Below are 16,852 nucleotides of genomic sequence, written 5' to 3'. Positions count from 1 at the left end.
GGTAGTGGCTCAAGTTGGTCTGCAATCAGGACAGACTTCCCAGTGGAGTGGCTCAGGCCGAGTGTGAAGGGTGAGAAGGGGACCAGGCAGCAGGAGCCATGCACGGTGGCCAGGGCTGGGAGGCACATGGAGTGCCCATTGCAAGTGTGAGCTGTTAATTGTGCACAGCCCATGGGGGCACCTTAAAGGGGGTCACTAAAAAGGCCCCAACATGTTGCTGCTTTTGAAGGAAACTGGTAAAACTGAGCAGAAAATAGCTCGAAAAAGATGCACATCACCAGGTAACTCATAGCCTGCCACCTTCCCCTAAACCTTGAAAGTTCATTCCACAAATACTGCTGGAGCACCAGCAGTGTGCCACTGTTCTGGCCACGAGAACATGCAGTGAACAAAACACAGAAAACTTGGGGCCGAGGTTCCAGCTGAATTAGTAAGCCAAACATGGTGGTGCCAGTGGCTGCCTCCAGCCCACCAGCCATGCTCCCCAAGGGGTTGATAAAGTCTCAGGGCAGCAGTAAGAGCCAGTCAGTTCCTGGAATATTCAATTAGGGACTTTCTCTACCTGAGGTCACCAGCAGCACTCGCTCTGCCTGGATAAGTCAGGCACCTGGGATGTGGGGGTCGTGGTATGTGGCCCTAACAGATCAGCAGGGCGCTAAACAGGGCTTGGCATCCAGGAGGTGCCTGATAAATGGTGACACCTTTACACTTCCAAGGGAGAGGCTAACTGGCCGAGTTTGGCCAGGATTGAGGGGTAGGATTGGCGGAGTGGACCTTGAGTCCTGGGAACCTGCAAAGTTAGTGTGCGCACGCGCGTGCTTCCGGGAGTTTCCGCCGCCCACTTGCCTGCGGCCCGCCACGCTGGAGAGCTTGGGGAGCGCGTTGGCGGCACCATGCCTTCCCTGGAGGCGATCCGCTACTCGCGGGGCTCGCTGCAGATCCTCGACCAACTGCTGCTGCCCCAGCAATGCCACTACGAGGTGGTGGGATCAGTGCAACAGGCTTGGGAAGCCATCCGCGCCATGAAGGTGGGGTGCAGCGGCGGGGCTGTGGTCGGGCATGCGGGTGCCGGGCGCCCCTGACGCCCCGCCCCTCTCCTACAGGTGCGCGGCGCCCCTGCGATTGCACTTGTAGGCTGCCTCAGCCTGGCCGTGGAGCTGCAGGCCGGCGCTGGAGGTCCAGGACTCAACGCGCTCGTGGCCTTCGTGCGCGACACACTGAGTTTCCTGGTCACCGCCCGACCCACTGCTGTGAATATGGCCCGCGCTGCCCGCGACCTGGCCAACGCTGCAGCCCAGGAGGCCGAGCAGGAGGGCGCCACGGAGGAGGCTGTCCGGGAGAGGTAGGGGGAATTGTGCCAGTCACTGCTACGAGCAGAAGCTAACCCATTTTACAGATGGGAAACAGATATGGCCCTCATAGTCCAAGGCCACAAAGGCAGGGCTGGAAGTTGACCCCAGACAGCCTGCCTCAGAAGCCCTTACATTTATTCCCGTAACTGTGCCTTCTCTGAACATGCTCAACCCCCACTGCCCTTGGGTGTCCTTTTCAGTGCCACCTCCTTCTCCTGGTTTTTGCCTTTGAGGAATTGTGTTTCTTGTCCTGATGCCCTCTCTACCCTCTTCTTTTCTCACTCTCCTGCTCCACTCTAGCTAAATCATGCCCCTCGTGTTCTTTAACCAGCCTGGGCTTGTTCCTGCCCCAGGGCCTTTGCACAGTCCACTTTTGCAGGCTGGGTATCTGCAGAGCAAATGCCCGCCTTCAGGTTTAAGGTTTCTGTCTTTCCCTACCTCCCATAAAGTTATAGCACATTCCACCCCACCTACCCTCTTCCCACCCACCCCCCAACTCTGCTGCCTTTTCCTTCACCTTATTACCAATACTTGCTCATTGTTTGCCTCTCCCACTCCAGTGTCAGCCCCATAGGGGCACGGATATTTGTCTTTCTTTAGTATATATTTTATTGATCATGCTATTACAGTTGTCCCACCCCACCCCCCGCTTTATCCCCTCTGCCCTGCACACCCCCTCCCACCCACATTCTTCTCCTTTAGTTCATGTCCGTGGGTCGCAGATATAACTTCTTTGGCTTCTACATTTCCTATGCTATTCTTACCCACCCCCTATTTTCTGCCTACCATTTATGCTACTTATTCTCTGTACCTTTTCCTCTTCTCTTCCCCTCCCACTCCGCCGCTGATAACCCTCCATGTGATCTCCATTTCTGTGATTCTCTTCCTCTTCTAGTTGTTTGCTTAGTTCGTTTTTGTTTTTGTTTTAGGTTCGGTTGTTAATAATTATGAGTTTGTTGTCATTTTACTGTTCATATTTTTTATCTTCTTTTTCTTAGGTAAGTCCTTTTTTTAAGATTTTATTTATTTATTTTTAGAGAGGGAAGGGAGGGAGAAAGAGAGAGAGAGAGAAAAACATGAATGTGCGGTTGCTGGGGGCCGCGGCCTGCAACCCAGGCATGTACCCTGACTGGGAATTGAACCTGCAATGCTTTGGTTCACAAGATAAGTCCTTTTAACATTTCATATAATAAGGACTGGGTGATGATGAACTCCTTTTACTTGACCTTAACTGGGAAGCACTTTATCTGCCCTTCCATTCTAAATGATAGTTTTGCTGGATAGAGCAATCTTGGATGTAGGTCCTAGCCTTTCGTGCCTTGGAATACTTCTTTCCAGCCCCTTCCTGCCTGCAAGGCTTGAGAAATCAGCTGATAGTCTGATGGGAACTCCTTTGTAGATAACTGCCTCCTTTTCTCTTGCTGCTTCTAGGATTCTCTCCTTATCTTTAATCTTGGGTAATGCCTTGGTTTGTTCCTCCTTGAGTCCAACTTCTGTGGGACTCTCTGAGCTTCCTGGACTTCCTGGAAGTCTATTTCCTTTGCCAGAATGGGGAAGCTCTCCTTTATTATTTATTCAAATAAGTTTTCAATTTCTTGCTCTTCCACTTCTCCTTCTGGCACCCTTATGATTCGGATGTTGGAATGTTTAAAGATGTCCCAGAGGTTCCTAAGCCTCTCCTCATTTTTAAAAATTCTTCCCTCTTGGCCAGAAGTCAGATGTTTGTCTTGGTCACTGCTGTGCCCCCCAGCACTTCACACACAGGAGGTGCTCAGTTAACATGTGTTGCATGAGTAAATGGAGTGACAGGTGGCAAAGACTGAAGGGTCCAGGCCTCACAGCCGTGAGAGGCTTTCAGCAAGAGAGTTGGACAGGAAGAAGCGGCCAGCTCTGGCCCTGAGGCTGAGAGCCCCTTGTTGGCCCCAGAGTGATCTGCTATGCTGAGGACATGCTGGAGAAGGACCTCAGGGACAATCGGAAAATTGGGGACCTGGGAGCTCACCACCTCCTGGAGCGGGCAGCCCCTGGGGGCAGCAAGGTGACCGTGCTGACCCACTGTAACACCGGTGCACTAGCCACTGCTGGCTACGGCACAGCCCTGGGTGAGTGAGAGGGTGTCCATGGGGATGGGGGAGGGCCTCTTTTGGAATGAAGAGAAAGAAACCCAAACCACTTTTCCCACCCTGCAGAATGGAAATTGATTAGTTCTTATACAGAAATGCTTAGGATGTTGGCTTCAAGTGTGACTGGATCCAGGGGTTCAGACAGTAGCAGTAGGACCTATCTATTCCTGTCCCTAAGCTCTGCCCTCCGGCTCCCACTCCATGGGTCAGCAGAGGGCCTTCCAATGTTCACATCAGGAGGAAAAGGGCCAAGGATTCCTGTGCCAACAGTGCCAGGAAAATCTTGTAGCCCAGGGCTCTGATGGGGTCACCTGCCCGTCCAAGATCAACCACTTGATGCACCTGGCCAGAGTGGACAGGATGTGGATTTCAAGAGAACTGAGGGGAAGGGTGTGGCCCCCAGGAATGACTAGGGTAGCTGTCACCAGAAGAGGGAACCTGGGTTCAAGGCATCAGATTCCCTAAATTCTCCAGATTTGCCTACCTGCCTGGGGCCAACTCTGGAGCCTGGGACTGAGGCCCTGATGGCAAGACATCATTCATTCATTTGTTTAACAAATACTTCCACCTATAGGGTGCTTTACCACTCACTCATGCGTGCATGCATTCCTTCATTTACTTACCATTTATTAAGCCCCTCCTATGTGCCCCACCATTCGTGCGAGCATGCATACTTTCATTCACTCAACATTAAGCATCTGCTATGTGCCCCGCCATTCATGCACGCATGCACTCAATCGACATTTACTAAGCACCTACTATTTGCCAGGCATAGTTCTAGGTGTGGGGAGCCAGCAGTACACAAAGAAAACAAAATCTCAGCCATCAGGACAGGAAAGTGGGAGGAACAGGCAAAAGTCAATAAACATATATGATGTGCTCAATGGTGGTAAGTGCTGAAGAGGAAAATCAGGGAAAGAGGTCAGAGGTGTGGGCATTGCTGTGTGAGGTAGAGGGATCAGAGAAGGACTCACCGAGAATGTGTTCTCTGAGCACACAGGTACTAAACAGAGGGAACACCCACCACAAGGGCCTGGAGATGGGGAGTCTTTAGAGATCTGTGTCCCCAAATAATGGGCCACCCTGCCCATCTGTCCTTTTCTGTCTCATCCTGACCTTCTGGTGGGTCTTGCCCTTCAGGTGTGATCCGTTCACTGCACAACCTTGGCCGCCTAGAACATGTCTTCTGCACAGAGACCCGGCCCTACAACCAGGGGGCCCGGCTAACAGCCTTTGAGCTGGTCTATGAACAGATTCCTGCCACCCTCATCGCCGACAGCATGGCAGCCGCCGCCATGGCCCACCGAGACGTGTCAGGTCAGCAGGCAGGGCGCCAGCAGACGGGACTCCAGGTGTCCAGGGCTAGGTGATAACCCTTAACATCTTTGCTTTCAGCTGTCATCGTGGGAGCTGACCGTGTGGTTGCCAATGGCGACACAGCCAACAAGGTGGGCACCTATCAACTGGCCATTGCTGCCAAGCACCATGGCATCCCCTTCTATGTAGCTGCCCCCAGCTCCTCATGTGACCTCCGTCTGGAGACAGGCCAGCAGATTGTCATTGAGGAGCGCCCAGGCCAGGAGCTGACTGATGTCAACGGGGTCAGGATTGCAGCACCAGGTAAGCCATCACTTGGAAGGGCACCTCCAGTTACATACGCTAGCCGCTTCGCAGGAGGTAAGTGGCATCTGGAGTGTCACCAGCCTTCCAGGGCACAGGCATTTTCAAATTCAAGCCAGTTTTGGAACAGAAACATCTCGGAGGTTAAATTCAGTGTGAGATTGTCCAACTCATGAGTTGAAAAACCTTGAGTAAATTGTCTTGCCGTTCTTCACCTCGATTTTCTCACCTGAAGAGCAAATAATACTGTTCAGCCAAGTGCCTATGAAGAGACAGATATTTCTCAGCTTCCCTGTGCTTCCTCGCTGTGCAGCTATGGGCAGTTTGCCTAAGTTTTCATCCCTAAGAGCCTCGGTGTCTCTATCTGTAAAGTGAGTTGTTATTATGACCTCACTCGTAAACCCCAGGGCCTTCAGTGAATTAACTCACGGGACATGGAGAATAGGCCCAGCCCTTCGTTAGTACTCATTAAATATTAATAATTATGATTGAAACCCTTTCATAAAAAGGACCAGTTAAAACCCCTAAACATTAAAAGTATAAGGACACCACTAAATATGGAGTTAGGATAAAAATAACACTGTACAGTTAAGCAGAGGGAAGTCCTAATATTCTATTATTTTCTGCTGCAATTCCTTACATCTTTTTAAAAACAGGTACATTAATTGTGAAATTTTTAATCTTTTTTTTAATACACCTGCTTTCCTAGAGGTGTAATTAGCACTGGTCATAATCCACAAGACCATGGAAAGCAGAGTTGACAACCCACACCCACTGAAATAAAACTGGGGCAGCAAGACGTGAGCAACATGGGCCAGGTGCCGTCTGTGGTCTCTGATACTCTGCTCCCGTCAGCAGGCACGGGAATGCAGACCCGAGAAATGGGTCTTCTGATTTTCCAAGAGAAGCCTTACATTTTTTGTAAATGAAAACTCCCACCTTTTGAAAGCTGGTCTTAAAAAAACTGAGCCAGGGAGAAAAGTTCCAGGCCACCAGTTTGCAGCCTCTTGTACAGTAAGTTGTGATCTACTTTGAGTAATTCGTCCAGCAGATGTTTCTGAGTGCCTGGCTAATGCTAAGTGCTAGAATATAGGAGTGAAAAAAAGACAGAGTCCCTGCCCTCAGAGAGCTGGCAGTTTGGTAAGGGAGACAGACAATGAACAAGATAAATAACACACTTATAGGAGGTAAGGGCTGAGGAGACATAAACACGGTAAGGAAGTGACTGTACAGGGGCTTTAGATGGGATGATCATAGATGTCCTCACTGACAAGGTGACATCTGAGCAGAGACCTGAAGGGAATGAAACACTGGGCCATCCAGGAAGAGGGCAGAGCCCACACAAAGGCCCTAAAGTAGGTTCTCAGAAGTTCTTAAAGGGTCCAGGCCAAAATGGGGTGGTTGTATGTAAGACTGAAACCTTGTTCTTGGACAGTGACCATTCAGGAATGGTGTTTCGGGGGGTGGGTACAAACCTGTGACTGGATGCCAAAGCCCATGCCTTCATGCACTTCTGAGATAAGTATCTCCAGATTTTCAAGGGTTCCCTAACTCCAAGAACCACCATGGGGCAAACAGGTGACAACAGTGTGAGAACTGGCACAGAGCTAAATACCTGCCTTCTTGTCTCTATTCTGCCCTTTAGGAATTGAGGTTTGGAATCCTGCCTTTGATGTCACCCCCCATGACCTCATCACTGGTGGCATCATTACAGAGCTGGGCATCTTTACCCCCAAAGAGCTCCAGACAGCCCTAAGCACCACCATCTCCTGAGGGCAGAGACCCTAGATGAACCCCAGAAGTAACCAACCTGGATCTGCAAACCCATAAAATTTACTGGTGGCCTGCCCCAAGGCTGACCTTCTTCCCCGCAACCACGCTGTTTCCTAGAACAAGGATAGTGGACAGGGCCTTTGCTTGGCTCTTAAAAGCCTAGCAGCTGGAGCTAGGCTACCCCAATTCATATCCTACTTCTGCTGCTTTTTCTGCTGTGTGACCTTGGCCAAATCACTGCACCTCTCCAAGGTTTGGTTTCCTCATTCATAACATGCGGACAATACTGGTACCGCCCTCGTAGGCTGCTCTCAGGACTGGAACTACAGTGATGTCTCAGGTGCAGAATTTTAAAGGGACTACCAGAAAGCTCAGTAACCAAGATAATAATAGTAAGTTAGTGCAGAAACAAACCCATGAACAAAATACCAAGAAAAAATGAGAGAATGGAACCCTACATTTGCACACCTTGACCTTACCTTATCTCTGATGCAAGCATTTGTTCCAATTAAACTTCCTTTACATCAGGCTGCCCGTCTACAGGCAGCAGTTTCAACAACTTGATTTTTCTTTGTTTTTCTTCCTTTGTATTGAATTTATTGGGGTGACTAATTAACAAAATTATACAGGTTTCAGGTGCTCAATTCCACAGCACATCACCTCTACACTGTATTGTGTGTTCACAAGTCAAGTGTCCCATCACCATGTATCTCCCCAAACCCACCTTCACCACCCCCGCCGCCCCCCCCCCCACCAAAATATTCTTTTTAAATGTTGAACCCAGGTCAGGTAGCTCTGTTGGTTGATGCACTGGGGTTGCGAGTTCGATCTCTGATCAGGGCATATACAAGAATCAACCAATGAATGCATCAATGGGTCAAACAAAAAAATTGATGTTTCTCTCTCATCAATAAGTACAAATTTTAAAAGTGCTGAAAACACTATCTTAATTACAAAACTTGAGGCACCCTTAAGTTTTACACCAGTAAGCCTAACGCCTCATTTTTGTAGACTGAGTTTTATATATAACGAACACTAAACAGCCTACGTTTTACAAAGCAAATGAGCGCCCAGTAAATGTTAACTTATCATTAGCTTAAAATTTTTACGAAATGCTGTCTATTACGGGCCCCCTTGGCCCAGAACTCCAAAAACTCTACCACTTTGTTTCCCGTGAGCCCTTGGGCGCCCGGCACCCACTGTATCCCGTCATGCCCTGTGACCCGTTGCAATGCTCAGTCCCACCTCTTCCGGCGCATGCCCGATCATGGCGCAGGGACAACGTAAGTTCCAGGCGCAGAGGCCGTCCAAGAGCAAGGCGGTGGCGGCGGCCTCAGAGCGGAACCGGGGTCCGAGGAAGGGAGGTGAGGAGTGGTCTGGGGTCTGCTGGGCGAGGGGGACCCGGGGCTTCCAGGCCTTACGTGAGCGCCTCTTTCCCCAGGTCGTGTTATCGCTCCCAAGAAGGCGCGCATTGTACAGCAGCAGAAGCTCAAGAAGGTGAGTGGGGCATGCAAGGCGTGACGGATAGGGCTTGGAGGCGAGCGCGGAGGATCAGAAATGGAGTCTGGCGCTAGTGGGGAACCGGGGGCTGGGGGGGGTAGTCTGGTACCGGCAGGGGTTGAAGCCTGGAGGCGGCCCAAGGCAAGGGATAGAGCCTAGGGGTCTGTGGAGGGATCCAGGGATGAAGTCTGGAACCGGGGAGGGCCAGGCACAGGAACATCACCTACTACTCAGCAGGCATGGCAGAAGCAAGGCCTGGCTCGCAAAAAAAAAAAAAAAAAAAAAAAAATTGTACACGCTTTAGCTGCTTTGGTTGTTACCGTCTTCTGTAACAGAACGCAGGAGAGGAGGTGGTATGGGAAAGGAGTTGAAACCACAGCTTTGTAAGAAGGCAGTGCCGGGTGCAAATCGCAACTCCGTGGATGACTAGTATTTGTTCACCCTGAGTCTCTTACCTGTGAAACATCGTACTAGCACGTTTATCCTAGAGTTGTCAGGTTTCGATGTCATAGGGCACCTGTAAAGTGCTAAGAACAGCACAGGGCATAAATAAACGTTAATTTTGTTGGTTATTGTCATTTTTGTGATTGTCTTAAGTCGTTTTTTTATATAGGTGGGTAGGGTTGTATTTATGAATAAGTTACAGAAAATTAAAACTGGTTTAATGTTCAGAGTCGTCCTGGATCTCCCTTACCCCTACCCCCTTCTCACTTCCAGTGAGATTCTATCCTTTTTGCCTTTAAGATTAATCTAGAATCCTATTTCCCACCTCCCTGATCCCCCTCCTCTGGTCCACCCCATTATCTTCCACCTGGACTGCTGAGGTCACTCCTCCCTGATCTGTCTATCCCCCTCCCCGACAGTAGCCAGAGGGCACCTGTGGGCACTTAAAGTCAGATCATGTGCCTTCTCTGCTCAGAACCCTCTGGCTCCCACGGCACTCTGGGAAAAATTAAACCCTGCACACTCTTCCTCTGGAAGAGTCCCCTTCCTGCCCTTGTCGCCTCCCACTCTCCCCCTTGCTCTCTCCACCCTCAATGGCCCCTTAACTGCCCCTCATTCCTCATCAACTCTGCACTGGCTCTTTCCCTGCTTCAGTTAGAGATCCACAAGGCTCCCTTCCTATGATTCATCTGACTGCAAGTGTTGCTTCTGAGCAGCTTGTTCCTGATGACAGCCCCAAAGCCCCGCCCCTCATGGTCATTGGAGGTCATACAGGCAGGACAAGAGGGTAGTTTGGGGAATATGATTAAACTGCCAGTTTTGGACCCAGACACACTTGGCTTCTAATCCCTGTGCCTTTAGTTGCTCATGTCCCTGTCCCAGAGCCCCAGTTCACCATGTACAAAGCAGAGGTGACATGGGACAGGAGGGACTGACTGCCCACCTAGAGGTTGAGACCAGAGGCATTGGGCAGTCAGTCCCTCCTGTCCCATGTCACCTCTGCTTTGTACATGGAGGTTGAAACCAGAGGCAGGATCCAGTCTCCCCTCACATGGTTTCCTCACTGCAGGAGCCTCAGTTTCCCTATCTGTGAAGTGGGGGTGAGCAGAAGTTTAGAAGCTGAGGTCCAGAGATAAGAGATTTTTGTGTATAACATCCCAGAGTTTGGGACAAGAGCAGAGCAGGACTTAAGCCACAGCCACAAAACTCTCAGGTACTAACTATTTCAGCGGGGAGCTAATGATCTAGCCTCAAGTCAGGCCCTCCCTCACTCCCAGTCTGACTGCACCTTGGTTGCCCCCTCAGGGTCTGGAGGTGGGGATCCGGAAGAAGATTGAACAGGACGTGGTGATGAAAGCCAGCACCAGCCTGCCCAAGAAGCTGGCGCTGCTGAAGGCCCCCGCCAAGAAGAAGTAGATAGCCTCTTCCTCCACCATCAAGACAAGACACCTTCCTAAGGATACAGCAATTGCCTCCATGCCCATACCTCTGCGACTAGCTCCATGGGCAGTACTGTGCACTGAAGGAGCCTTGCCCCCCAGAGCCTTGGCTTGCCGCTTGCTGCTCAAACTTTGGGTAGGGGTGGCCTGGCCTGTGGGCAGCTGATCAGCACATCTATAGTGCATGAGTCAGCTTCCCAGGATGCCTAGAACTCAGCAATGGCCCTGAGGACATGTTCACCAACTTTCTGTGGTCCCCTCCCCCTTCAAATCCTGTGTCCACTGGTTTAACCTGGAGCAATAAACCTGGCTTTGTCATTCCCCCTGCAGTCACATGTTCCTATGAACAGCCTGTGCTGGGACTGTAGGCCAGGTACACTGACCCGGTCAACCCCAGCAATTTCTGCAGACCAGCCACGTGCTCAGGGAAGGGTGATTGGGCATGTCCATCCTGGGAGCCGGTGGAGAGTCTTTACCTCCCTCCAAGCTCAGGTGGCTCACACCAACCTCCTTACTCGCACACTCTCCCCAGACACGCCCAGTTCACCCCCTCTGACCAGCACAGGCCAGGAGACGTAGGGAGCCGTTTTTCCATCTGTAGAATAGGTGTTGAGACCATCATGGTACCAATTCAACCAGAATGTACTTAAGAACTGCTTGAAGGCACTTTGATCTATAAAAAAGTCAAAATGTCTGTTAGGCCTATGGCCCAGGCGTTGTTCCAGTGCTTTCTGTACATCACTTCATCCCAGGGTGGGTCATGTTAACATTCTAGAGCCAGTACTTGAACCCAACACTGGCTGAGTCCCAGTGTGTACTCTCAGCTGACCATCTGCTGCCTCTGTTTCTACACCAAGATTCTCACCTGTTCCATCCTGGGTGCCCCCTCCCCCAAAGCTTCACTTGAATCTGCTAGACTGGAAATGCCTATGGAGTCAACCAGGAGCTCTGGCTTGGTGACTGCCCTTCCCTCTATTGGAGGTGAGACGAGAGGCCACTGCTCAGTGACCAGGCTGGGTGCAGAGAAAACTTCAAAATGGAAAGTCTCTCCTACAAATTCTGGCTCTACTGCCACAACTACTGGTTTTTGAGATGTAGATTATGATTTTTATGTGTATGAAATTACTCTCCCTGCTTTTGTGTATGTATGTGTGTGTGGTTAAAACTCACCTATACTCGCTGGTTGGTGTGGCCCAGGGGACTGAGTGCCAGCCTGTGAACCAAAGGGTTGCCGGTTCGATTCCCAGTCAGGCCACATACCTGCGTTGCAGGCCAGGTCCCCAGTTGGGGACATGTGAGAAGCAATCAATCGGTGTATCTCTCAAACACTGATGTTTCTCTCCCTCTCGTTCTCCCTCCCTTCCACTCTCTCTAGAAATAAATTAAAATCTTTAAAAAATAACACCTATAAAATTAACATTTAAAAATAGACAATTCAAAAAGGACTTGTGGACAACAGTGTGGTGATTGCTGGTGGGAGAGGAGTATGAGGGGACTAAATGGTAATGGAAAAAAATACAATAAAGGTTAAATTTTAAATAAAAATAATACACTTCAGTGGTGTTTAGTACATTCACAATATTTTTGCTACTACCTGAACCTACCACCCAAAAGATGACCCGTCCCAGTAGCTGCCACTCCCCATTCTCCCTCCGCACAGTCCCCTGGCAACCACCGGTCTGTTTTCTGTCTCTCCAGGAGTTTATTGAGTGAAGGAAGGAATTGTTTTGCAAATAAAATTTTGTGTTTCAGTGACTCAGTTACCATCACACACCCTCCCAGCTGTCTGATTCATAGCATTGGTATTTCCTTGGAATGCCTTTACGACTCTGAGAATTGCAAGCAGCTGATACCAATACCAAACCACTTTTATCTCTAGACTTGCAGATTCCGCCCCTTCCAACAGAGATTCCATTGACGAGCTTCCTCCCCCGTGGTAAAATCAATTTGCCTCCATATGTGTAACATACAACATCTGCCTGGATCCCACATGAGTTCAAGAAAAATTTTACCTCTTGTTCATGTTTTATATGTCTGAAAGATTTCACACTCTTGAAAATTATCTTTTAACTCATCTCTGGAATCTCCAAAAGGCAATGGCTGGAATAGCATGAACTCTGGGTATCATCTGGCTCCTTTGCCACAATGAGGTTCCACATGCCCCAAGCTCCAGCCCACCTTACTGGCAGTCTTACAGACCAAGGATTCTGGGTACCTTTGCCCCTCTGAAGCCTACCCCTTTGAGGAGGGACCCAGAGGCAAGGAAAGTCATTTAGGTGTGATGGGTATGGGGTCTGGAATGTCAACCCACTCATCCCCGCCCTCCCCACCCCCACCGTTATCTCATCCCCTCGGGCTCTCCAAACAGCCACATTTTCCCCTAAGGTGATTCAATCCTTTCACCTGTATACAAACCCCCTATTAATGCTGGAGCCAAGAGCCCCAGACTTTGGAAAAGCCTTTCATTCTATGCCAGTTTATGCCACTTCCTTGTCTGTGACCTTCAAGTCCATTCACCTCTCTAAGCTTGAGTTTTTCCACCTGTTAAATGGGATCCTAACACCCCTCCCTCAGAAAGGAGAATCTTCAGGAGCCTCTAGGCCACGGGACTTGCAGGTGTGACTATGAGCTGCCCTTGTGTCCTGGGGGGCAGAAGTTAGCCCAAGTTCCACCTCTAGGCCTGTCTCTCTGGACCTCTCCCCCAAGGGACAAGGGTACCTATTACATGTGGCTTTTCAGGCACCATTATACTTCCCCAAGCCTTGTTCTCTCCTGCCTCTAACTTCCCCCTCTGCCTGAATGCCCATTTTTCCTGGCTGGGACCTGACACTTTGCCATAAACTTGTGTTCCAAAAGAAAGAAAAGAATGTAGAAGCAAATCTTGCCAGCTGGGTAGGCCAGAGGGGCTGTGGAGACCAGGAAGTGAAACTGCCCCTTCTGGTTTCCCGCCTGAGTCACCAGGGATGGGGGTGCTACAGGGGACTGGCAGAGGGAGGGGTCCTCAGAAGATTAGAGTGGGGGTGGCCACAGTCAGGGGGCCATGCTCCCCCTCCATCTGAGCCTCCAGGGTTGCCCCATTTCCCTTGAGTCTTGAGGACAAGTAGGTTTGGGGTCAGGAGTTGTGGATGCCTGGACAGTGAACTCACAGCTGGCCGGTGGGATAACAGTGGTTGCTTTCCCTCTGATGCCCCAGCTTGCTGGCTGCATTGGGAAACGGGGCCATGAGGGTAGTTGGAAACCCCACTCCCCATTTCTTTCCTAAAAGTTTCTAGAAGGAGGGCCGGCTTGAAATAGGCCTAGTGACTTCCTCCTAGGAGCACCCCCATCTTCCCAAGGGCCTTTGACCTCACACATTCTCCTGGGATCACTGTGTGGCCTTGAACAACTGTTTTTTTAATTGATTGATTTGAGAGAGAAAGACTGATCTATTGTTCCACTTATGCATTCACTGCTTGATTTTTGTATGTGCCCTGACCAGGGAATCACACCCACAACCTTGGCTTATCGGGACAATGCTCTAACCAACTGAGCCACCTGGTCAGGGCGAGCAACTTTCTGACCCTCTCTGGGCCTCATTCCCCTTTGTAAAATCAGGAGCTCAGAACAGAATCATGGTGTATGCCACATTCTGTGAACTTGACCCCCAGCCAAGGTGACAGGACCAGCCCGCCCAGCCAGATTTGAATCCAAGCCCTACCATTTCCTGCTGTGGACCTTGGGAAAGTCACCTGGCCTCTCTGTGCCTCAGTTTTCTCATCCAGAAGATGGGGATGATGACAGTATTATCTGTTGTTAGAGAATAAAATAAAACATCTTTACCCTGTGATAAGAGATTCTCAGTTCCTTCTAAACATCCTCTCTTCCACTGGCAGGGAGTGACTTCTCTGATCCAGCATCTTGGGACACTCACTGAAGCATCCTTAGGGACAGGGTTTAGCTGAACACAGTTACATACCAGATGCTGAAGGGGCAGCCAGGGAAAGCTAGACCCTGAGTCCTATTTGCAAGGGGAGCACCTAAAACACATAATTTGTGGAATTCCTCCCTGCTTCTCCCCCACCTCAGCTACTCCTTCCCCATGGGTCTCTCTCTCAAACCCTTTGCAAGAAACGGATGCTCCAGTAAACCTAGGGCTTCCCAGTCTGGGTGAGCTCAGGCAAGGACATCCCTTTTCCAAGTCTCAGTTTCTTCATCTGAGAAATGGAGACCACCATCCCCAATTTGCAGCTCTGTTGGAAGGCTTAAACATGGTGCTATATCTGAACAGCAACAGAAGCCCACTATTATTATTGTTTCTATTGTCACTGTGGCAGGCTCTGGTTTCTCAAGACCATAGCTTTCTAACAGAAATTACAATGCAAATTGCATGTGTAATTTTATTTTATTTTATTTTTTATATATTTTATTGATTATGCTATTACAGTTGTCCCATTTCCCCCCTTCTCTCCCCTCCACCCTGTACCCCCTCTCCCACCCACGTTCCCCCCCTTTAGTTCATGTCCATGTGTCATACTTGTGAGTTCTTTAGCTTCTACATTTCCCGTACTATTCTTGCCCTCCCCCTATCTATTTTCAACCTACATTCTATGCTACTTATTCTCTATACCTTTTCCCCCTCTCTCCTCCTCCCACCCCCCTGCTGCTAGCCCTCCATGTGCCCTCCATTTCTGTGGTTCTGTTCCTGTTCTAGTTGTTTACTTAGTTTCTTTTGGTTTTGCTTTAGGTGTGGTTGTTAATAATTGTGAGTTTGCTGTCCTTTTACTATACATGTCTTTTCTTTATCTTCTTTTCTTAGATAAGTCCCTTTAGCATTTCATAAACTAAGGGCTTGGTGATGATGAACTCCCTTAATTTGACCTTATCTGAAAAGCACTTTATCTTCCCTTCCATTCTAAATGAGAGCTTTGCTGGATAGAGCAATCTGGGATGTAGGTCCTTGTCTTTCATGACTTGGAATATTTCTTTCCAGCCCCTTCTTGCCTGTAAGGTCTCTTTGGAGAAATCAGTTGACAGTCTGATGGGAACTCCTTTGTAGGTTACTGTCCCCTTATCTCTTGCTGCTTCTAGGATTCTCTCCTTCATTTTTACCTTGGGTAATGTGATTATGATGTGCCTTGGTGTGTTTCTTCTTGGGTCCAACTTCTTTGGGGCTCTCTGAGCTTCTTGGATTTCTTGGAAGACTGTTCCCTTTGCCAGATTGGGGAAGTTCTCCTTTATTATTTGTTCAAATAACTTTTCCACTTGTTGCTCCTCCCCTTCTGGTACACCTATAATTCGGCATGTGTAATTTTAAATGTCCTGATACACATAGAATGAAACAGAACAGCATGGAATGGAATGGCATAGAATTATACAATATGAGACAGGTGGAGTTAATTTTAATAATGTATTTCACTTAACCCAAATTTATCTAAAATATTATCATTTCTACATCTCATCGATATAAAAAAAATAATAAGAAACTTTACCTTGTTTTACCTGCTAAGTCTTCAAAACACACTCTGTGTTTTACAGCACAGCCCAATTCCTGCCAGCCCCATTTCAAGGATTCTAAGGCCACTTATGGCCACTAGTGACTACATGGGACAGTGCAGGTAAGAGGGAGTTTACTGAATTGTGGGTTGGGGACTGTCCAGGAAATGCCACTGTGAAACTGGAAATTCCTGGAAGGTAAAAGCCAGTGTTTCCATATGAAGAGGGGCAGCAATTAGACCACTTAGGGGGCAGTTTGGGTTTTTCCTGTTGTGTGGATCATTTCAACAGAATGAGAGCAAAGCATGAGTGGTCCCTTTGAGGAGTTACACATGGACTGCTTTATGTGATACAGTGGTGCACCAATTAGCCTCTTGGGGCTCACGGTAGAGGAGAGAAAGACATTAAACAACTGCTGAAATAAAGAAATGTAATGATAATGGAGACAGGTGTGGCGAAGGGAAACAGCATTTTTGAGGACAAGGGGCCCGAGATTGGATAAAGACCATGGCCTATCCTCAGGCCAAAGATATGGCCTGGAAAACCTGGGTCAGAACAAATAACCAGAGGTAGTCATATTTGACATGTATTTACATCGAACTTTACGAAACTGCCATTTTAATAGGTGATAAGTGGTCAAAAATCAGCAGTTTCACATGACTCAGTGACATATTTAGGGCATAGAATGGATTGGGACTTCCTAACTTGGGGCTCAAGGATGGGCTTGAATTGGGCTCTATTTCTAGAGAGGAGGTCTGCAGCCCCTAAGAGGGCTACCAAGGGGCCAGTGACCCCCACCTCTGAGAGCACCAAAACGACCGGGCCAACAGAGGCTGAGAGTTTCTCGAGTCACACAACCCAGAGGAAAGAGGGGCAGAGCTGCTGCCCGGGGATCCCGCCGCTCTGTCTCGCTCTCTGGCCGAGCCATGTTGATTGTCCCCTCGCCATTCCCGGAAGCGACCCTCAGTAAACAAAGCCGTGTGTGGGCGCAGCTCCAGCTGCCCTGGACGCCCAGTCCAGCCCGAGGGGGGCGGGGGAGGAATGTTGTGAATGAACCCAAGGCCCGCCCCGAAACTCTGCATAAGGATTGAGCCGCGGGGCGGGGGGGGTGTCCTCCCACTCTGATTGG

General features: G+C 49.4%; 2 protein-coding genes and 1 long non-coding RNA gene across 4 annotated transcripts; 2 read left to right on the top strand and 1 right to left on the bottom strand.

Annotated features, from left to right (window-relative positions):
- The first annotated feature begins 637 nt into the window (after positions 1–637).
- On the top strand, positions 638–7,432 carry MRI1 (methylthioribose-1-phosphate isomerase 1). The gene is made up of 6 exons (XM_028521552.2): positions 638–1,028; positions 1,104–1,342; positions 3,279–3,454; positions 4,616–4,792; positions 4,871–5,095; positions 6,741–7,432. Exons 1-6 carry the CDS (start codon positions 894–896, stop codon positions 6,866–6,868), a joined length of 1,080 nt encoding a protein of 359 aa, XP_028377353.1. The 5' UTR covers positions 638–893; the 3' UTR covers positions 6,869–7,432.
- LOC118502009 lies at positions 5,091–16,770 on the bottom strand. The gene is made up of 3 exons (XR_004904686.1): positions 16,522–16,770; positions 13,949–14,037; positions 5,091–5,324 (listed from the first exon to the last, which is right to left on the bottom strand). It is a non-coding gene; the product is annotated as an uncharacterized LOC118502009 (long non-coding RNA).
- C8H19orf53 (chromosome 8 C19orf53 homolog) lies at positions 7,814–10,573 on the top strand. Of its 2 annotated transcripts, XM_028521553.2 has the most exons (3): positions 7,868–8,232; positions 8,310–8,365; positions 10,118–10,573. In XM_028521553.2, the coding sequence occupies exons 1-3, from the start codon at positions 8,100–8,102 to the stop codon at positions 10,226–10,228; spliced, it is 300 nt and encodes a 99-aa protein (XP_028377354.2). In that variant the 5' UTR covers positions 7,868–8,099; the 3' UTR covers positions 10,229–10,573. The 2 variants fall into 2 exon arrangements, with proteins under 2 accessions (XP_035888296.1, XP_028377354.2); XM_036032403.1 differs by lacking the exon at positions 8,310–8,365 and having other exon boundaries at positions 7,814–8,232.
- Positions 16,771–16,852: the final 82 nt, after the last annotated feature.

Source organism: Phyllostomus discolor, chromosome 8, assembly GCF_004126475.2.
Source record: "Phyllostomus discolor isolate MPI-MPIP mPhyDis1 chromosome 8, mPhyDis1.pri.v3, whole genome shotgun sequence".
NCBI classification, from domain to species: Eukaryota; Metazoa; Chordata; class Mammalia; order Chiroptera; family Phyllostomidae; genus Phyllostomus; species Phyllostomus discolor.
Note: the sequence above shows the minus strand (reverse complement) of the source record. Positions and strands in the feature narration are given on the sequence as shown.

What these genes read in the sequence shown, in the direction of transcription:
- MRI1 (XM_028521552.2), top strand. Translation starts at nt 894, where the DNA reads ATGCCTTCCCTGGAGGCGATCCGCTACTCGCGGGGCTCGCTGCAGATC. An exon ending in AAGCCATCCGCGCCATGAAG is followed by an intron (nt 1,029 to 1,103) that starts GTGGGGTGCAGC and finishes CCTCTCCTACAG; the next exon opens with GTGCGCGGCGCCCCTGCGAT. An exon ending in GGTCAGGATTGCAGCACCAG is followed by an intron (nt 5,096 to 6,740) that starts GTAAGCCATCAC and finishes TCTGCCCTTTAG; the next exon opens with GAATTGAGGTTTGGAATCCT.
- C8H19orf53 (XM_036032403.1), top strand. Translation starts at nt 7,981, where the DNA reads ATGCTGTCTATTACGGGCCCCCTTGGCCCAGAACTCCAAAAACTCTAC. An exon ending in CCGGGGTCCGAGGAAGGGAG is followed by an intron (nt 8,233 to 10,117) that starts GTGAGGAGTGGT and finishes TTGCCCCCTCAG; the next exon opens with GGTCTGGAGGTGGGGATCCG.